Genomic DNA, 16,084 nt, shown 5'->3' with positions numbered 1-16,084 from the left:
CAATAATAAATAATTCATAGTAACAAAATTATAACACTTGAATATAAAATTATAATATTTAAAATTGAAATATTTAAATTATTTCAACTTTTCTACTGCAACTAATAATGCATAATAAAAGAATTATAATATTTAAATATAAAATTATAATATTTAAATCATTTCAACTTTTCTACCACAACTAATAATGCATAATAAAAAAATTATAATATTTATATGTAAAATTATAATACTTAAATGATTTCAAATTTCATAAAAAATTATAATATTAAAATTGTTTTAAATTTCATAAAAAATTATAATATTTAAATTTTTTAACTTTTAAAGAACTTTAATGTGAATATTTCACATAATTTTTGCTCGCAATGAGTGAATTCAAAAAATGGAGACGAAAAGAGGGAAAACCATCCATTGCTAGCTTTAAATACGTGCTGTCAAAAAAAAAAAAAAATGGGAATTATTTTATTTTTTATTTATTGCTCTATTAATGTGTAAACTACAACTCATAAATAGCCATAAATCATTGCTCCATTAATGAGTAAACTACTAATCATAAATAGCCATAAATCATTGCTCCGTTAACGAGTAAACTACTACTTATGAATAGCCATAAATCATTGCTCTATTAATGAGTAAACTGCTACTCATAAATAGCCATAAATCATTGCTCTATTAATGAGTAAACTGCTTCTCATAAATAGCCATAAATCACTGCTCCATTAATGAGTAAACTACTACTCATAAATAGCCATAAATCATTTTCCATTAATGAGTAAACTACTACTCATAAATAGCTATAACTCATTGTTCCATTAATGAGTAAACTACTACTGTAATAAGTTATTCATAACTCTTTCCTTCATGATTTCTTGAAAGCCAATATTTCAAGTGAACAAGTTTTACCATAGGCAATTTTTATAACCTTAATATTCTTTGAAATATTCTTAAAAAAGCAGTCTTTATTTGCTTGCAGAAAACATAAAAAAAAAAAATCCTTCCTACTGATATTGAAACTCTCTTGGTTATAAAAAAAATGGCCAAATAATAATAAAAAAAATAACGTAATGATTTAGCGTTCCCTGAAGCATTCTTAGCCTTCATAGATTCAGAGAAATAAGCATTCTCGGAAAATTCATCGATTCTTCCAAGCAATGTGCAGTCGAATAATCATCTAGAATTCTCATTCCAAATTGCATTTCTGAATGTCGCTCTGGAGATGCATAGTTTCTGTAAAGAATATGGCTGCGACGCTGCTAGATGACCTCCTCATTAATATCAGAATATGCGGTGGTCGCCTAGACTCTAAATGTAACGAGAGATTTATAATAAGTCTACGTATTCCAGTTCCTCTGAGATTAATAAGCACTCGAATTCCGAAAATATTCGCTTCTTCTTGATGCTCTAATATTCTTCGTTGTTTTCATGGTGAAATGTGGATAGTTTTATAGGTTCTTGATAAATGTGGCCCGCGTTTACATAGTTTATAAAAAATATTGAAGGCGGTCTATGTATCATGCTTTTCTCAAAATGATAATTCTTATGCAAACTATTTTACGCGAATTTAAAGAAAGAGAGTTAGAATACTGGTCTTAAAAGAAGATAATTTACGTTTAAAGGGTAATAATATAAGATAATAATATTTAATAATATTGTTATATTTTAGAAAATTTTTTTATTTAAGTAATTTTTACTAAAAATATAACATATATAGATACGTTGTACATCCATTTTAAAATAATCATTAATTGTGTTGATAATTCCGAGGAATTCTATTTGTCGATGACTCTACAGACACATAAGTTAACATATAAGCTAATGATTATGTGTTTACTGAGGTAATTGAGATATAATAAAGATAAATGTAAAGAGTATGTAATTTTACAACATAATAATACATACTGAATTTACAACTGATACTTGCTATCATTATCATTACTTTTTAGAATACTTCTAAGTATCGGTCTGTAATTTTTCGATGGAACAAAAAGGATATCATTTTTCATTTCCCCATTTATTAAGAATGGCCTTCTTTTGTAATACGGTGCTGGTTAAACCAAAATGTACTTCAATAATAATACAACGTCGGTTTTAAAACAATCGTTGGTAGTTCTGACAATTCTGAGTAATTCTATTAGTCGATGACTCTACAGACACGTAAGCAACGTATGAGCTAACGATTATGTGCTTTAAGGAGGTAGTTTTATATAAATGTAAAGAGTATGTAATTTTATAATATATATTTATTTTACAACAGATATTTGCTATCATTATTTTCTTGAATGCTTCTAAACACAGAGATATCATTCTTCCTTTTAACATTTATTAAGAACGGCCTTCATTTTTTTTATTGCCACGTTGTTTAAAAAAAGTTAACATATCCACTTTTTTCTGGAATGATTTTTTTTTTATTAAATTTGTAATCTTAATACACGACTAGGCAAGAGTACATAGAGTGTAAGTGCAAGACTGTGTAAGAGTACAGTGTTATTTTGTCAGAATTTTTTCCCATTTATAAAGCTTCCTAAAGTTCACAATTTTTTACAAAATTAAATACTTCAAATGCTTAAAAGAATTCATCATTTTAAACTAAATTTTTAGAACAAATGAGCATATGTATCATCCCATTAACTTTTCCCTTTTCCCTTCAAAACTTAGCATATTCATGCAATTTTCAATAGATCTAAAAAGGCTAAACGTTTCGTTCTAATCCACCTTCCGAATTTAAAATTTTGTTTCGGTTTTTTTAATTACATTTTCAAATTACAGTTAGGTTGGATTTACTTTTGCTACAAACTACTCTCTTGTACAACAAACTTGGAAAAAAATTATTTTTTTATATAATATTTCAAAAAATAATTAAAACCTTTATAATTTTCTACGAAACTTCACATTTTTTATATATATATATGTTAAATGAAATCCATTGTTATTGCATGTATGACAGCTGAAATGTCTGTTAACCTAAATCTCAATCATGCATGCAATACTCATTTATTGATTATAATATTTTCCTCGTCATTATTATGTTTCATCATCATCACTGAATCATTTCATCGATTTTAAAAGTCGATCATTTTATTTGCATTCTTTTCAAAATGACGTAAAAAGATTTAAACCAAAGCTCAAGAACAAATGAAAATTATATGAAATATGATTAATCAAATCCATCTTTGTAGTTTTCAAAAGATAAACTTCAGTTCATAATTACAAAAATTTATGCTGTCTCGTCATCACTGATAATGATATAAAATTAAATCATAGAACTTTTTATTCAGCTGAAAGGAAAATAAATGAAGATTTTGCACCTATGAAACATACTTTGAGGAACAAGTTGAAAAGGCCTGACCTTTGATAAATTCACAAAAATCGATTTCCTTGAAGGTATTTCATAAAAGTGATGTCAAAAATGATTCAAGTTTGCAAGAATTTTTTGTCGTTTGCTATGAGAGTATCAAACAAGATTGTTGATGGATGGAACGTTAGGATATCAGCAACAACTATAACTTGCAACTGAGTTTATGCTGACTTTAAAACTATACTTCTACTAGGAAATGATTGACATATGTAGATTTAAAAAAGCTTTCCAATGTGCTCAGTAAATATCCGTTATACATTCGAATGCGAAAAATTTTATAAAGAGGTACCGGTGAGAAAAAAGATAGATCAGTACTAACTCATATGCTCCTCTTCTTAAAATTAGGAGTATAGTTTTTAAAAAACGTGAAAGCGATCTTATAGTATCTCTCTCTAGATTTTCCAGAGGTATTGAATAACCAAAGTAAAAATCGAAGGTGGGAATATATTTGTCTACATCCCATTTCCTCGAAAAATGGGTCGATCTTAATATGGTTCTAGAATGTAACAGATGATTTTTTAAGTGATCTTCTCAATAAGAACTTTGAAGAATGCAACTGTCTTGATGAAGACTGTGACTTGGAATATCAAGTTTAAGTACACTATTCTCCTTCCCACGGTATCATATATGAGACGAGCCTTTCCGTCTTCAGCGGACACATATATACGATACTGTGAGCCGTGAAGCCGTTCTTATTAGAAATGTAGATATGTATTTGAGCAAGAAGGGCTGAATTCTCAGTCAGAAACCAGTAAGTGATAATGAATTACGAATAATAAATCTATTTTTATTTCAGTGTTTCAAGACGTCAATGTGATGATATTCGTCGGATTCGGGTTCCTGATGACTTTCTTGAAAAAGTACGGTTTCAGCGCAGTTGGATTGAATTTTTTACTGGCCGCCATTTCCATTCAATGGGCTATCATAATGCAGGGTGTGTGGAACATGCAAGATGGAAAAATACCAATTAATATCACTAAGTAAGTTAAATCTTCCGGTTGTATTTCTGTATTTCTAAGAGTACCCCGAAATACCCGAAAATATATGGACATAATAGACGACCTTGAATTCTGATTGAAATTGACGGGTGAGGCATTCGTTTAAAATAAAATTACTTTTATTCTACAAGTCTGCAATTACATAGCTATTACTAAAAATTCTGTATGGAATAAAAAAAACCCTGAAAAGCAAAGGAACGTATACGCAGTTTCGTTGCGATCTGGCGCATTATATTTTTATATGAGCACATGTATTTTGTTTTAATGACACGTGTTTATACATAATGCTTTTACTCTTTGTTACGCGAATATTCTATGAAATGTAATCTTCAAAAGGTCTGACCACGAGGTAAAGTACTTTTCCATTAGCATAGCACCAACATTAATGATCCAAGGTGATCTAAGGTCTAATGCCAATATTTGGTTATTGTGCTTGGTTACTATTTATACTGCGTTTCTACATTGTAGACAATATTTGGAAATAATACAGTGCATGGTGATAACAGTGTCAGTATTGTAGCATAAACATAATCATTTTTTCCTGCAATTGAAATAAACACACCAGTGTTTGGTGCCAATATTTGGCTAGTGGATATAGTTCACGGGTGCACTATCCCTTTGGGGCTTATTCATTTTAATGATAAAACGGTAAGAGAGCCTTGCTTTCTTTGTTTTTACATCATCATCTCATCCGAAGTTTTGCGAGGGAATGAAGCTTGTCCTTGCTGGTATCTTTCAATGATCTTGTCCGTTGTGCTGAAACGGGGTGAAGTGATGAGCAGAAATTAGTCAGCGGTTGTAAGGTGCGGGGATATGCTACAATGGGAGAAACTATACAGCTAAGACAATATGGAAAGAGATTTTATTAGGAAATTAAGATGAATTAATGTTGTCAAATTACTTAGATTGATAAAAAACACAAGCCAAACAAAGAGAAAAGTGAATTAATTTAATAGACGGAGAAATAAATTTTTAAGAAGAATATTACGGTGTCTTTTTATATTTGGATCAGGTCTGTATTTCGTAATATTAGTTATTGTTTCATTTTCATCAAAGTTTTTAAGAAGTTCCTAGCAAGTTTTTTTAATAAATTTTTTAAGGGGTTAGGGTAACCAAGAGCTTTATAAATATTGGTGTTAGGCATGTACCAGTGCATTTTGCATGTATTTCTAAATAATTTTGTTTTAGTTCTCAGATTCTTAAGTTGGCATTGGCAGCATATCCCCACACCGGGTAACCATACGTAAGTACTGGCCACAAATAAGCGGTGTATATAAGTATTTTATTTTGTCTACTCATTTTGGGGTCTCTGGAAATTAAGGGCAAGAATTTACGAGTTAAGTCTTGAAACTTCTAATGCGTTTGGTATTATTTATATACGGTTACTACATTATCGTCAAAGTTCAGAAAAGCGTAGAGATTGGCGACAACCGACGTCAATATTTTAGTTTGGCAACGATTGTTGTGGGAATCTGAAAGCTAACGAAAATTACTTTAGATTTTTGGTGAATTGCGATATTTTGAACCTCCAACAATCCGAAAAGAAAAATAATAATAAATAGAAGACTAAAAGTGGTAAATGATATAAGTGTCATAAAGAATTTAAACAGCGTTTTTCATGTTCATGTATCAAATGAGTTATACCTTATAAGGTAATAAATATGAAAAGAACGTCATAGTTCTCTAAATAATTCAAAAGAGTTAGTAAAGATGTAGCTAATGTGAACACTCCTTCGGGCTGACAGATGAACAATAAAAGCGTGAAATGTTAAATCTGAATTATTTGACTTCTTTCTTAAGGTAGAGACTACATTAAAAAGTGACTTTTTTGCGAATTTGATTTTTTTATTTAATATTTTTAATGTTTGAACAGTTTCTTTAAAAAGCCATTAAAATTTTGTTTCTGTGTCTATTTTTTGGGAAGTTACATCGATTTTTATAATTGCATATATACGTTTTAATGCTATTTTATATCTTTAAATGCTATTTTCTCAAATTTTAATATTTGATAGAATTTCTTACAAAACCCTCATAAATTAGAATCTAATGCATATTTTTCGTTCAAATTTAATATAATAATTTCTCAATATGTTCTGCAGTTTCTGAAATAGAGAATAAGTAATCGATTCATTTGGAAATATTTTATAGTTCTTTTAATGCCTCAGAAAGTTTGAAAAAAATATGGAAATGTTGTGTTATTTATCAGTCGAGCCCCAATATTTAAAGAATGGATAGAAATACAGTTTATTTTTTTAAATTCAGAAACTAGATAATATAGGTTTTAAGCTACCTGCAGAATGTTAAGCAAATCATTTGATAAACCTCTAAATAGAAGCTTTTTGCTTTATATCTCTTTCTACCAAAAAAAAGCCCTTTTTTTCAAATAAAAAAAAATTGTCACTTAACTAATATATTTCGGCTATATAAATGTTTTTTCAATCTTTTTTATGCAAATATTCAAAAATATAATTATTTTTGAACATTTTTTTAAAAATCTTCTCAAACGTAGTCACATTTAATACAAGTTTGCTATTTATATCTTAAATGTGGTAAGTGACAATGCATTCAAGAGCCATTTATATGTTTGTCATTTATGCAATACTTATGCGCGCGCACGCACACGCACGCACACGTACACACGTCGTCTCATCACAATCTTACTTCAATCGTAGCCGTAGCAGTGATAATGTATTTCGTTTATATAATGCAAAGGTCAGAAAAATTATTTTGTCCCCCCCCCCTCGGTTTCGATATCACTTCCGGAAAGAATGTCAATGAAACTCGTTCATTTTGATCCGAAACTAAAAACTGAATAAGAAAAGAATTCTCGACAGAAAACGATCTGTAGGAATTGACGGACATAAAATTTATCAAGAATCCTGATAACACAGAAAAAAAATTTATGAAAAAGATAATAGCTTTTTCGGTATAGACAATTCTTTGCCAATTTACTTTTAGAAATAAACGGAACAAAATATTAGTGAATTATTTTCGTCGAAGGAAAATAAATGGAGCGTTGTAAAAGTTAAAGAATTTCTCTGATTCCTTCCTCCCTATCTTCCTTATTTTATGACTGAAGATTTATGAAATCACATTTTATGCAAAGGACACGCCAAATTGCAACTTCAAAATCATTTATGTAGCCTTTTATTGCATGAAATAAAATTACGTGTTTCATTTCTTACGAGACAAACCTTAAAAAAAAAGTGCTTTTCCGAAGGTTAAATTTTTTTATAAATATCCATTTTTAGTTTCCCCTTCGTTACATTAACCCAATTCTGCTTTCCGTCAAAAAGGAAGAGCATAAAAAAAATCGCAAAAATTGTTTTCTAACTATCACTATCAACTTGCATTTCTAACTTATTTTGGTAACTAATTGAATAGAAAATTGAATTTTATTCTCATAAAGGAAGTGGATAAAATAATTATTTTTAGTCAAAGGCACGATTATTTTTAAGTTTCATTCTTACAATTTTTCTAAAACCAAAAATATGTATTAAAAAACAATATATTCTTAAAAAGTTATTGGATAACAAGGTCTTCAATTAAAACTTGAGAAATAAGAGGGGAAGTATAACTAAATGCCATTCTTTTCATTTTCTTCTAGTTGCATGTGAAATAGATGTTCCACAAAATATAAATTCAATTGAAGAAAAGGATTACAATTCTTTTGAATTTTTGCCTAGTTAATTTAATTTATTGAGAATTTCAATCTTGTTTTCCAACTTGAAAGAACTAAAATTTTAATTTACCTCCATCATTCGATATCCCACCAGTAATTTGATTTCCATTGTTGCAGATTAAAAAGTATTCTTTTTTTTTTCATAAAAATTTAAGTCTCTTGTTTATAACGTTCAATTATATTATAATTATAATTACAACTATAATTTTATTATAGTCAGTTACAGCAGATTATAATTATAGTTATAATTACAACTATAATTTTATTATAGTCAGTTACAGCAGATTATAATTATAGTTATAATTACAAATATAATTTTAATATAGTCAGTTACAGCATGAATTGATCAAATTGCGAAGGCTACAAGATACAACCATTAGGCTGAACTAAATATCTCCAGATATAATGAAAAAATAACTAATATACAGTAAGGTTTCTACTAACTAACATGCAACCCGTTTATACGTTTCTCATTTATACGTCGTTCAATCATGGACCCGATTCATTTGTAATCATTGTAACTATAAAAAAGTACACGGTAATCATAAATGAACATCTCAACTTTGCAGGGTTATTGTGAGAAAGCAGAACAAGGTATAACCTTGTTGTTCAAAGATAAAATTCAAAAGATAAAGATATAAATTTCAAAAATAACAGTTGAAAGTTTAAATTCAATTTAGATATAAGCATTCAGTATTAGCCTTCTCGGAAAGATATCGAGGCGTTACGATAATTCATCCCACACTTTCTTCTGAGTATTCTCACGTGAAGCTTTGAAAGATTATAGATGTGCAAATATGGCGATCATCGGTGCCATGAATGATCGTTAAACCGAACAATGTGAGTTCACACATTTCTCGCTACTACGAATTTATAATGTTGCTTCCCAGGTCCTTTAATTTCAATAGAAAACAGAATTTTACACATCTTTAATAGCTGTTGAATCGATGCCAGTTCAAGATTCTCCGGCTCTGGTGACTATATGAAGTTATAACTGCGTTGAATTCAAACTTCCAACTACTGTTAAAAGGTGGTACGCAAAAAAAAAAAAAAGCAGTTAGCAATAATCTGAATTTATCTTATTGTTAACGAAAGCATCGAATAGTTTCCTCTTACCCTTGTCCCAGGGGGACACGACACACCGTAATCGTGGATGAGAAACTTTCGGCTTGGTGGTTGGTTCTCGCCACCCTTGTGGGCACATGAAAAGGTGGGAGTCTTTCTCCTCCCATCAATGACGGAACGTACTTCCTTACGTAAGGATTGCACCGTAATCAGTGATGGCCCTTAGGACTCAACCACAATCTCCGCCACTGTTGCTGTTGCAGCGGTCCGGTCATTTAGGCTTTTCCGTGTGCCTTCCACCGGTCGGAATAACCAGTTTGTAGTTCGTTCCTCTTACCCCTTTTTTAACAAAATAATCGCCTCCTGCTCGAAAGCGCGAAGGGTTCCAAATCCCAGAATGAACAGCATTATGTTTGATTCCCGATGGACAACAAAGTTACGCTTTGTTTCATTTTCTTTCAATAGCCCTGAAAACCCAGAATGCTTATTTATTAATACCCTTTATGTTGCTTATATGATGCAAAATTTCGATTATATATCAAACTGGCTGTTAAAGAGTTTAGAATCTACCGAAAGCAAAAATCACTTTGAAAAATATATGAATTTTAATATTAATATCATGACTTATTAATTATTAACAATCTAAAAATTTATTCGGTACTTGTTTAAAAAAAGAATATGAAGAAAATGATTTGTTTTTATTTAAAAGAGCAAAGGATTTGAATAGTTGAATTGAAAATTTATTTTAACTTATTTTATTCTTTGAAACACTATAGAAAAAAAATCTTCAATAAACTTTTAATTTAATTAATTCCATTTATGGATATGTATTTATAAGTACAGACAATCAGCACAATACGAATAAAATGTTTTAATTGATTGCCTATTTACACCATAAATATTCCAACAGAATAAGAATAGTATAATTAAGAGGTAAATGTAATATTGTTAAGTTTATAATAATCAAAATGGTTTGTGAAATTTTCTCTTGTACTTGTTGAAAATAGTAGTAAAATGACAATTTAAGAACTAAATACAGCTGCGAAGCTTCCCAAATATAATAATGGATGTTTCATCATTTTAAATATAAAATAGTACGATGTGTTTATGAATTGAAGTTATCAACGCAATTAAATATTTTTCATCACAATGTATTCTGTTTTCAACATAAGAATTATCGAATCTGTTATCGTTTTTTTTTATTAGAAGATTTATTTTCGAATATTCGAGATTCTCAAACTGTAAACGGTTTTACAGACAGACGAAACAATCTTTAAAATTAGTTTCAAAGACGATCTCAATAAGCAAACGATTATAATTTGTGTAAACATGAAAAAATAATAATTCCAGCTTACGATAACACAGAATCGTGTTTTATTTACTTAAGTTGATGAGAATTCAGTATGAACGATATTCAATATTTACAAATGGTTTCAAGTTCGATATATTTAAATGTTTTATTACCGGCTTCAGTGTGGATTTTCATAATCCGTTACTAAAAGCTATCAGGTTATTAAAAAGTTTCTTGAAGCTATTGAATAAACTTCACCAGTTTAAAATAATGTGAAAATGTTACTTCATTTTTATTTAATGTTTATTTAGTTTTAGCAAAATAAACATTTATTTTCTCCTAGGGATTTATTTGTGCATTTTACAGATTTTTAAATTTATTATGTGAGCTCTCAATGAATATTTACTTTGAACAAGCGTTTTGACATAAGAGGAGGATATAAGTAATGCCCTTTCCATGTAATATTGAATGTTATTTTGCAGCATTTCTTTTACCAGCATACCGGCTAGTGCATAATTTTCGAATAGTTCAAAGTCATTTATTTAGTAACTTGCGATCCATTTTCAATTAAAAGTAGTTTTCACGATTCAATTTTCACCAAAAATGTTTTATCTTAGACCACAAATTTATTATGAAGAAGAAATTACTGGATTAATTTCCTATTCTTTTTCAGATTTATAAAAAGAAAATTAATTTCAGGTATTTGTTTGGGACTTTTACAATGCAAAATTTTATATTAAGATACTTTTATACTGTTTTTGCACAGTTCTGTATATAAATATTACAGAAACGCGTAATTTCAAGATATATTTACACATTGTCGATAAAAATAAATGAAAAAATTATAATTTATATAAAAAAATAATTTTGAAATTTTTTTATAAATTCCTATTGAGAATCTCTCTTCAGTTGTTTTTGAATAATAATAAAAGTTTTAATTAAAATGCAAAAGTATCATCTGAAATTGTCGATGAAATTTGATGGAGAACAATTCACATACTTCAAGAAACAGTTCATATACATTCTGAAGTGGGTAAACTTTTTCGTCCATAATTTTGTCAAAGTTTTTGATATTAGTATGAAAACAACAATGAGCAAGTCAATCTAAAAGGGAATGGCTCATTAAATGTGTAAAAGAAAGGTGTTTAAATATTTTTTTGATATTAGTATGAAATTTAAATAAGTAAATAAATTAGTTTACTAAATTTTTGATATTAGTACGAAAATTTACTAAAATTTGTAGAAGGAAGATGTTTAACTAATTCTTATCATTACTTTATACTATATTCAAATATTTTATTTCCGGAACTAATATATACAATTCTGATTATTAGCCATACAAATGAGCAGAGGAAACATAATGTTTTGATTTTTTTTAAAAAGAAATCAAAGATGAATTAGTCCAAAATTGATTTAATTAAATTAGTTTCAACTGTTTAGTTCAAAAAATTCTTAAACTCCAAACTTTCAATAAAAACATCTTTGATATTACCTGTAGCTAAAAATATTATGATGGTTACTTTTGATTCTAATGCGGCAGCTAAATTTCTATTATATCTTTGTTACACGGCAATGCTTCGGGACGAATAAACAAAATTCGTGTTAAAAAAATAAACACTAATTAATAATATAAAGCCCTATAAATACTCCATTTAAATTGCTTTAATTTAAGCAAATGCTTTTAAGATAGGGCAGATATTTTTATTCATATTTAAATAGTACAAAATTTTAAAAGTTTGGAAATCCTTGCTCTAAGCGTTTCGCTGAAATTTGTTTCGCCAGCACTACTTTCTGTCCAATCAAAAATTTGATCGAAGAGAAAAACCTGCGATCGAAAGTGAAAGAAACAAATTACGATGGTTTTTTGAAACTGCAAGGAATCTAGATATGCCGACAGTCGTAAGTGATAATCATGTTCGTAGTCTTCCAGACTTGAACAATACAGCCTTTCGAAATGCACGGCTTGCCATCTGTTGGCAACCCAAGATATTTTCTCTGTGTAAGCACCTAACACTTTAATTTCATTAACATCAAATTTTCTTTAACAAAAAAAAGATGTTAACAAAAAAAAAAATTGGGGAAAACGATTTAACTTCTGGTGAATAGATCATGATTTTACAACTTTTTCTACGACATTTCTCTTATTCCACAAAATGTTAATTAGCACGCACGTACATTCTAAAGAAGAAAAAAAGATACTCTCTTTGTAAAACTTTTTCTTAAAATGAAGAAGAAAAGAAAAACAATTACGAGATTTCATGACTTTACCTACAAAAACGTTAAACAGTTCATAACACAATGCATAAATTAGCATTTAGATTGCTTTGTTACTGTAAATCTTCTAATAGGTTTTCATATACTATTGACATTAAAAAAAAATGGGAGGGCTGAATGTATTTTTCTCGCTGGTACAATAAATGAATTCTTATGAAATAATCCCGGAAGGAGTTAAATTGCATCTTTATGAAAGAATTTATTATCGTTTCTATTTTAGAAGGTGAATTATTATTCTCCGAAAGCGGTGTTTTAATGAGCTGTATTTCATTCCCACGCGAATAGTAATGTGGGAAATGTTGAAGAAAAAAGATTGAATTTCAAAATGATTGGAATTTTCTTTATCTTTAGTCATAAAACATTTTGAAACAATATAAGCAAACAAAGGAATGTCTCAAAAGGAAAAATAATAAAGAACAGAAAGAAAATTTTAATTTTAAATGAAATTTCCGCTGCTTTGCTATTTATAAACAGAAGCTGTCATAAAAAAAGAAATGGAAAACTCTTCGCTATGCAATATATTTTTTTTGAGCAAAGCTTTTGCATGTAGAAATATCATATTTGCTGAAAGTAATAACTCATTCATTAAGTTATTTAAATATCGATTAATAAATATTTATATTATTATTATAAATATTTTAATTTCATGATATAAAATTATCATAAAATCGAATTTCACAAGAATTTTTTTTATTATGATCACATTTTTAATAACTAATATTAAGTTATTTATGTACAAAATTTTTCTAACATAACAATGCAACTAGTTAAACTTGTAGGCGGAGCCAATTCAAAAATAAAGGTAACAGGAGACTCATATATGTCGAAAATATTTTCTAATATTAAGGCATAAATACAAGGCAAACACAAAGTCAAAAATTTTTCTATTATAAATTTTTTACCAACCACCTATGGCGACCAGTTGTCGCCCACAATATTAAATATAATAAATTAGTCACATCCACCGATCGGTCATGTAATGCATTTTATCACAGCAAGATAAGGTTTTTATTTTAAATTATAACTGTACATTATATATAAAATATTCTGATTAGTTAACTATGTTGTCAAAAAGGCAGTATTGGCGAAATTCTTCTACCTGGATAATATTGTATGATGTTATTTTTTTCAATATCAATAATTCAATATTATTCAATTATTATCAAATATCATAAAATTTTTCAAATATATATGTTCTACTAGAGTAGTTGTTGAGGCTAAACGGAGGGGGGGAGGGGATCTGTCAGAATTTTATCTTGCTGTATGTCTTGAAACCGGTGAATGTTGGAGGACAGGTGACCTTTGATGTCTTTTTTATGAGTCGTGAGTTTTCATATGAAATGAAAATAAAGGAAATCTTTTTAGAAGTTGTGGTTAAAGAACTCCGTCAAGAAATTTTCTCCAAAAGAATGTACAGTTAAATAATGCTTTTGAAATTCCCCCCAAATGTGAAAAAATGTGGTGTGGAGCAACTGACTTTTGATGATATATCTGGAAGTCAAGAGCTTTAATATAAATCGGGAATCATCGAAAAGGAATCAGAGGCTGCGACTGAGAAATCGGCTTTTTCGTTTTTTAATTATAATAAAGGCATCAATATCTCAAACATGCTTATTTTTGTTATTCAAAATCAAAAACAACAAATAAATTTGTAACAATGTCTGTTAATTTATTAAACTTCAATATGACGCTCTTGTGTAATTCGGAGAATATTAAAGCTGCCTCTGCTTACTGAAGAATGAATGCATTCTCCAAAACCTAGATAAAAGTATCAATATATATAATTGTCCCTCGCTGACTGTAATGCTAGTATGCGTTGACATTACATGGGGCATTATTATGCATTATTATGGGGTATATTATTCATTATTATGGAAGGGATGAGCAAATTCCTTTCGTTTTTTAAATTTAAATTGATTATTTATCGGTGTGCAAATAACCTTAGGCATGAATAAATAGGTCCAAGAGTTGTTGTCTGCAATTTTTATTATCATAGTGTCCCTTCGGCAACGAAATTGAATATCAATGATAATATTTTCTTTCGGCATTTTTTTTAAATTCTGTATTTGACGTTACATTATTTCTTAAATGAGTCACTGTTCCAGTCCAATTTTAGTGACTAGTTTTGATTTGGGAGTTCGTAAACATTATAAAAGAGAAGATCTCAATGCAAAGAAACAAATCTTCTGAAGTTATCATATTTATATCTAAACGTTTACTGCAAATAATACTTTTTATTTCTTAAACACTCTGCCTATGTGCGCGAGATTTTCTGCTACGGTTTTCAGTAATTAATCTGTGACAATCGTATTTGAAATACTGCTAACAAAAAAGAAAAATGCCCTTCTAGTTACCCAGCAGACGAGCTAGACTTTTAGTCATTCATGTTGTTACGAAAATTCCTCTAAAATCGATGGCTTCACTGTAGTTAATGTATGGTGATACAGTCAGCAGACCTCAATAACAAATAATATCGTTTATTTACACAAAGACACGAATACACAGCCGCTGAATGCACAGCCGAGACATATACAAGCAATCCACAGCGTACTTACAACAAAGAGCGCCCCACTAGCAGTAATCGGTAGTAAACAACTACAACAGCACACAAGACGGCCAGACAGAGCTCAGTTCCAAAAGAGAAATACGTAGCTGTACATATTTTCTCCAAACGCCTGCTTTCCTCCACTGTTTCTTCACTTTAGCTGTACTCAACTGATTCACTATTCTACTCAACACACGACTCAATGCTTCTTCAATATTTGTCTCCAAAATTAATTCTCAATCCACTAATCCCTTAAGCTCCATTCAACATGTGCTCTTCGCTAGACTAATCCAATTAATTCGTCGATTACTCAACTTTGACTAACTATATGACTCAATACACATTCACTCTCATTATAAGACTGATTCTGGCTTGGTATACCAGGCATTTATAGCTTCCGGAGCAGGTCACAGAAGGTTCTCGAATGATCAGCATAATTCGCCTCCTATTGGTCCTATCACCAAAATTCTTGAAGATTCTAATATATTCATTTTGTCGCAAATCCCGGGATCACTGATCTGGCATCCGATCAGCATCCAATAGAGCTGTCCATAAAACTATCTTTCCTAAAATGGAATTAATTGTCCTGAGAAGCAACATTACAGATTTGTAACATGAAATTATGATACATTTACAGAATTACATACATTACAGGTATGTAACATGAAATTATGATACATTTACAGAATTACATACATTACAGGTATGTAACATGAAATTATGATACATTTACAGAATTACATACATTACAGGTATGTAACATGAAATTATGATACATTTACAGAATTACATACATTACAGGTATGTAACATGAAATTATGATACAAAAATGTAGCATGAAATTATGATGCATTTTTAGATGAAAACACAATTC

At 29.3% G+C, this 16,084-nt stretch overlaps 2 protein-coding genes across 3 annotated transcripts in view; one reads left to right on the top strand and one right to left on the bottom strand.

The window, feature by feature from the left end:
- Nucleotides 1-16,084, top strand: part of LOC129968928 (ammonium transporter Rh type A-like) — a 207,932-nt gene that overhangs the window by 132,364 nt on the left and 59,484 nt on the right. For both annotated transcript variants that reach the window (XM_056083284.1, XM_056083285.1), the window contains exon 3: nucleotides 4,152-4,335. In XM_056083284.1, the coding sequence (XP_055939259.1) occupies nucleotides 4,152-4,335 (184 nt within the window). The remainder of the gene's footprint in view (nucleotides 1-4,151; nucleotides 4,336-16,084) is intronic.
- The window catches only part of LOC129968927 (ammonium transporter Rh type A-like), a 198,703-nt gene that overhangs the window by 136,841 nt on the left and 45,778 nt on the right, over nucleotides 1-16,084 (bottom strand). The window lies entirely within an intron of this gene.

This window comes from Argiope bruennichi, chromosome 5, assembly GCF_947563725.1.
Source record: "Argiope bruennichi chromosome 5, qqArgBrue1.1, whole genome shotgun sequence".
In the NCBI taxonomy this organism is placed as follows: domain Eukaryota; kingdom Metazoa; phylum Arthropoda; class Arachnida; order Araneae; family Araneidae; genus Argiope; species Argiope bruennichi.
Note: the sequence above shows the minus strand (reverse complement) of the source record. Positions and strands in the feature narration are given on the sequence as shown.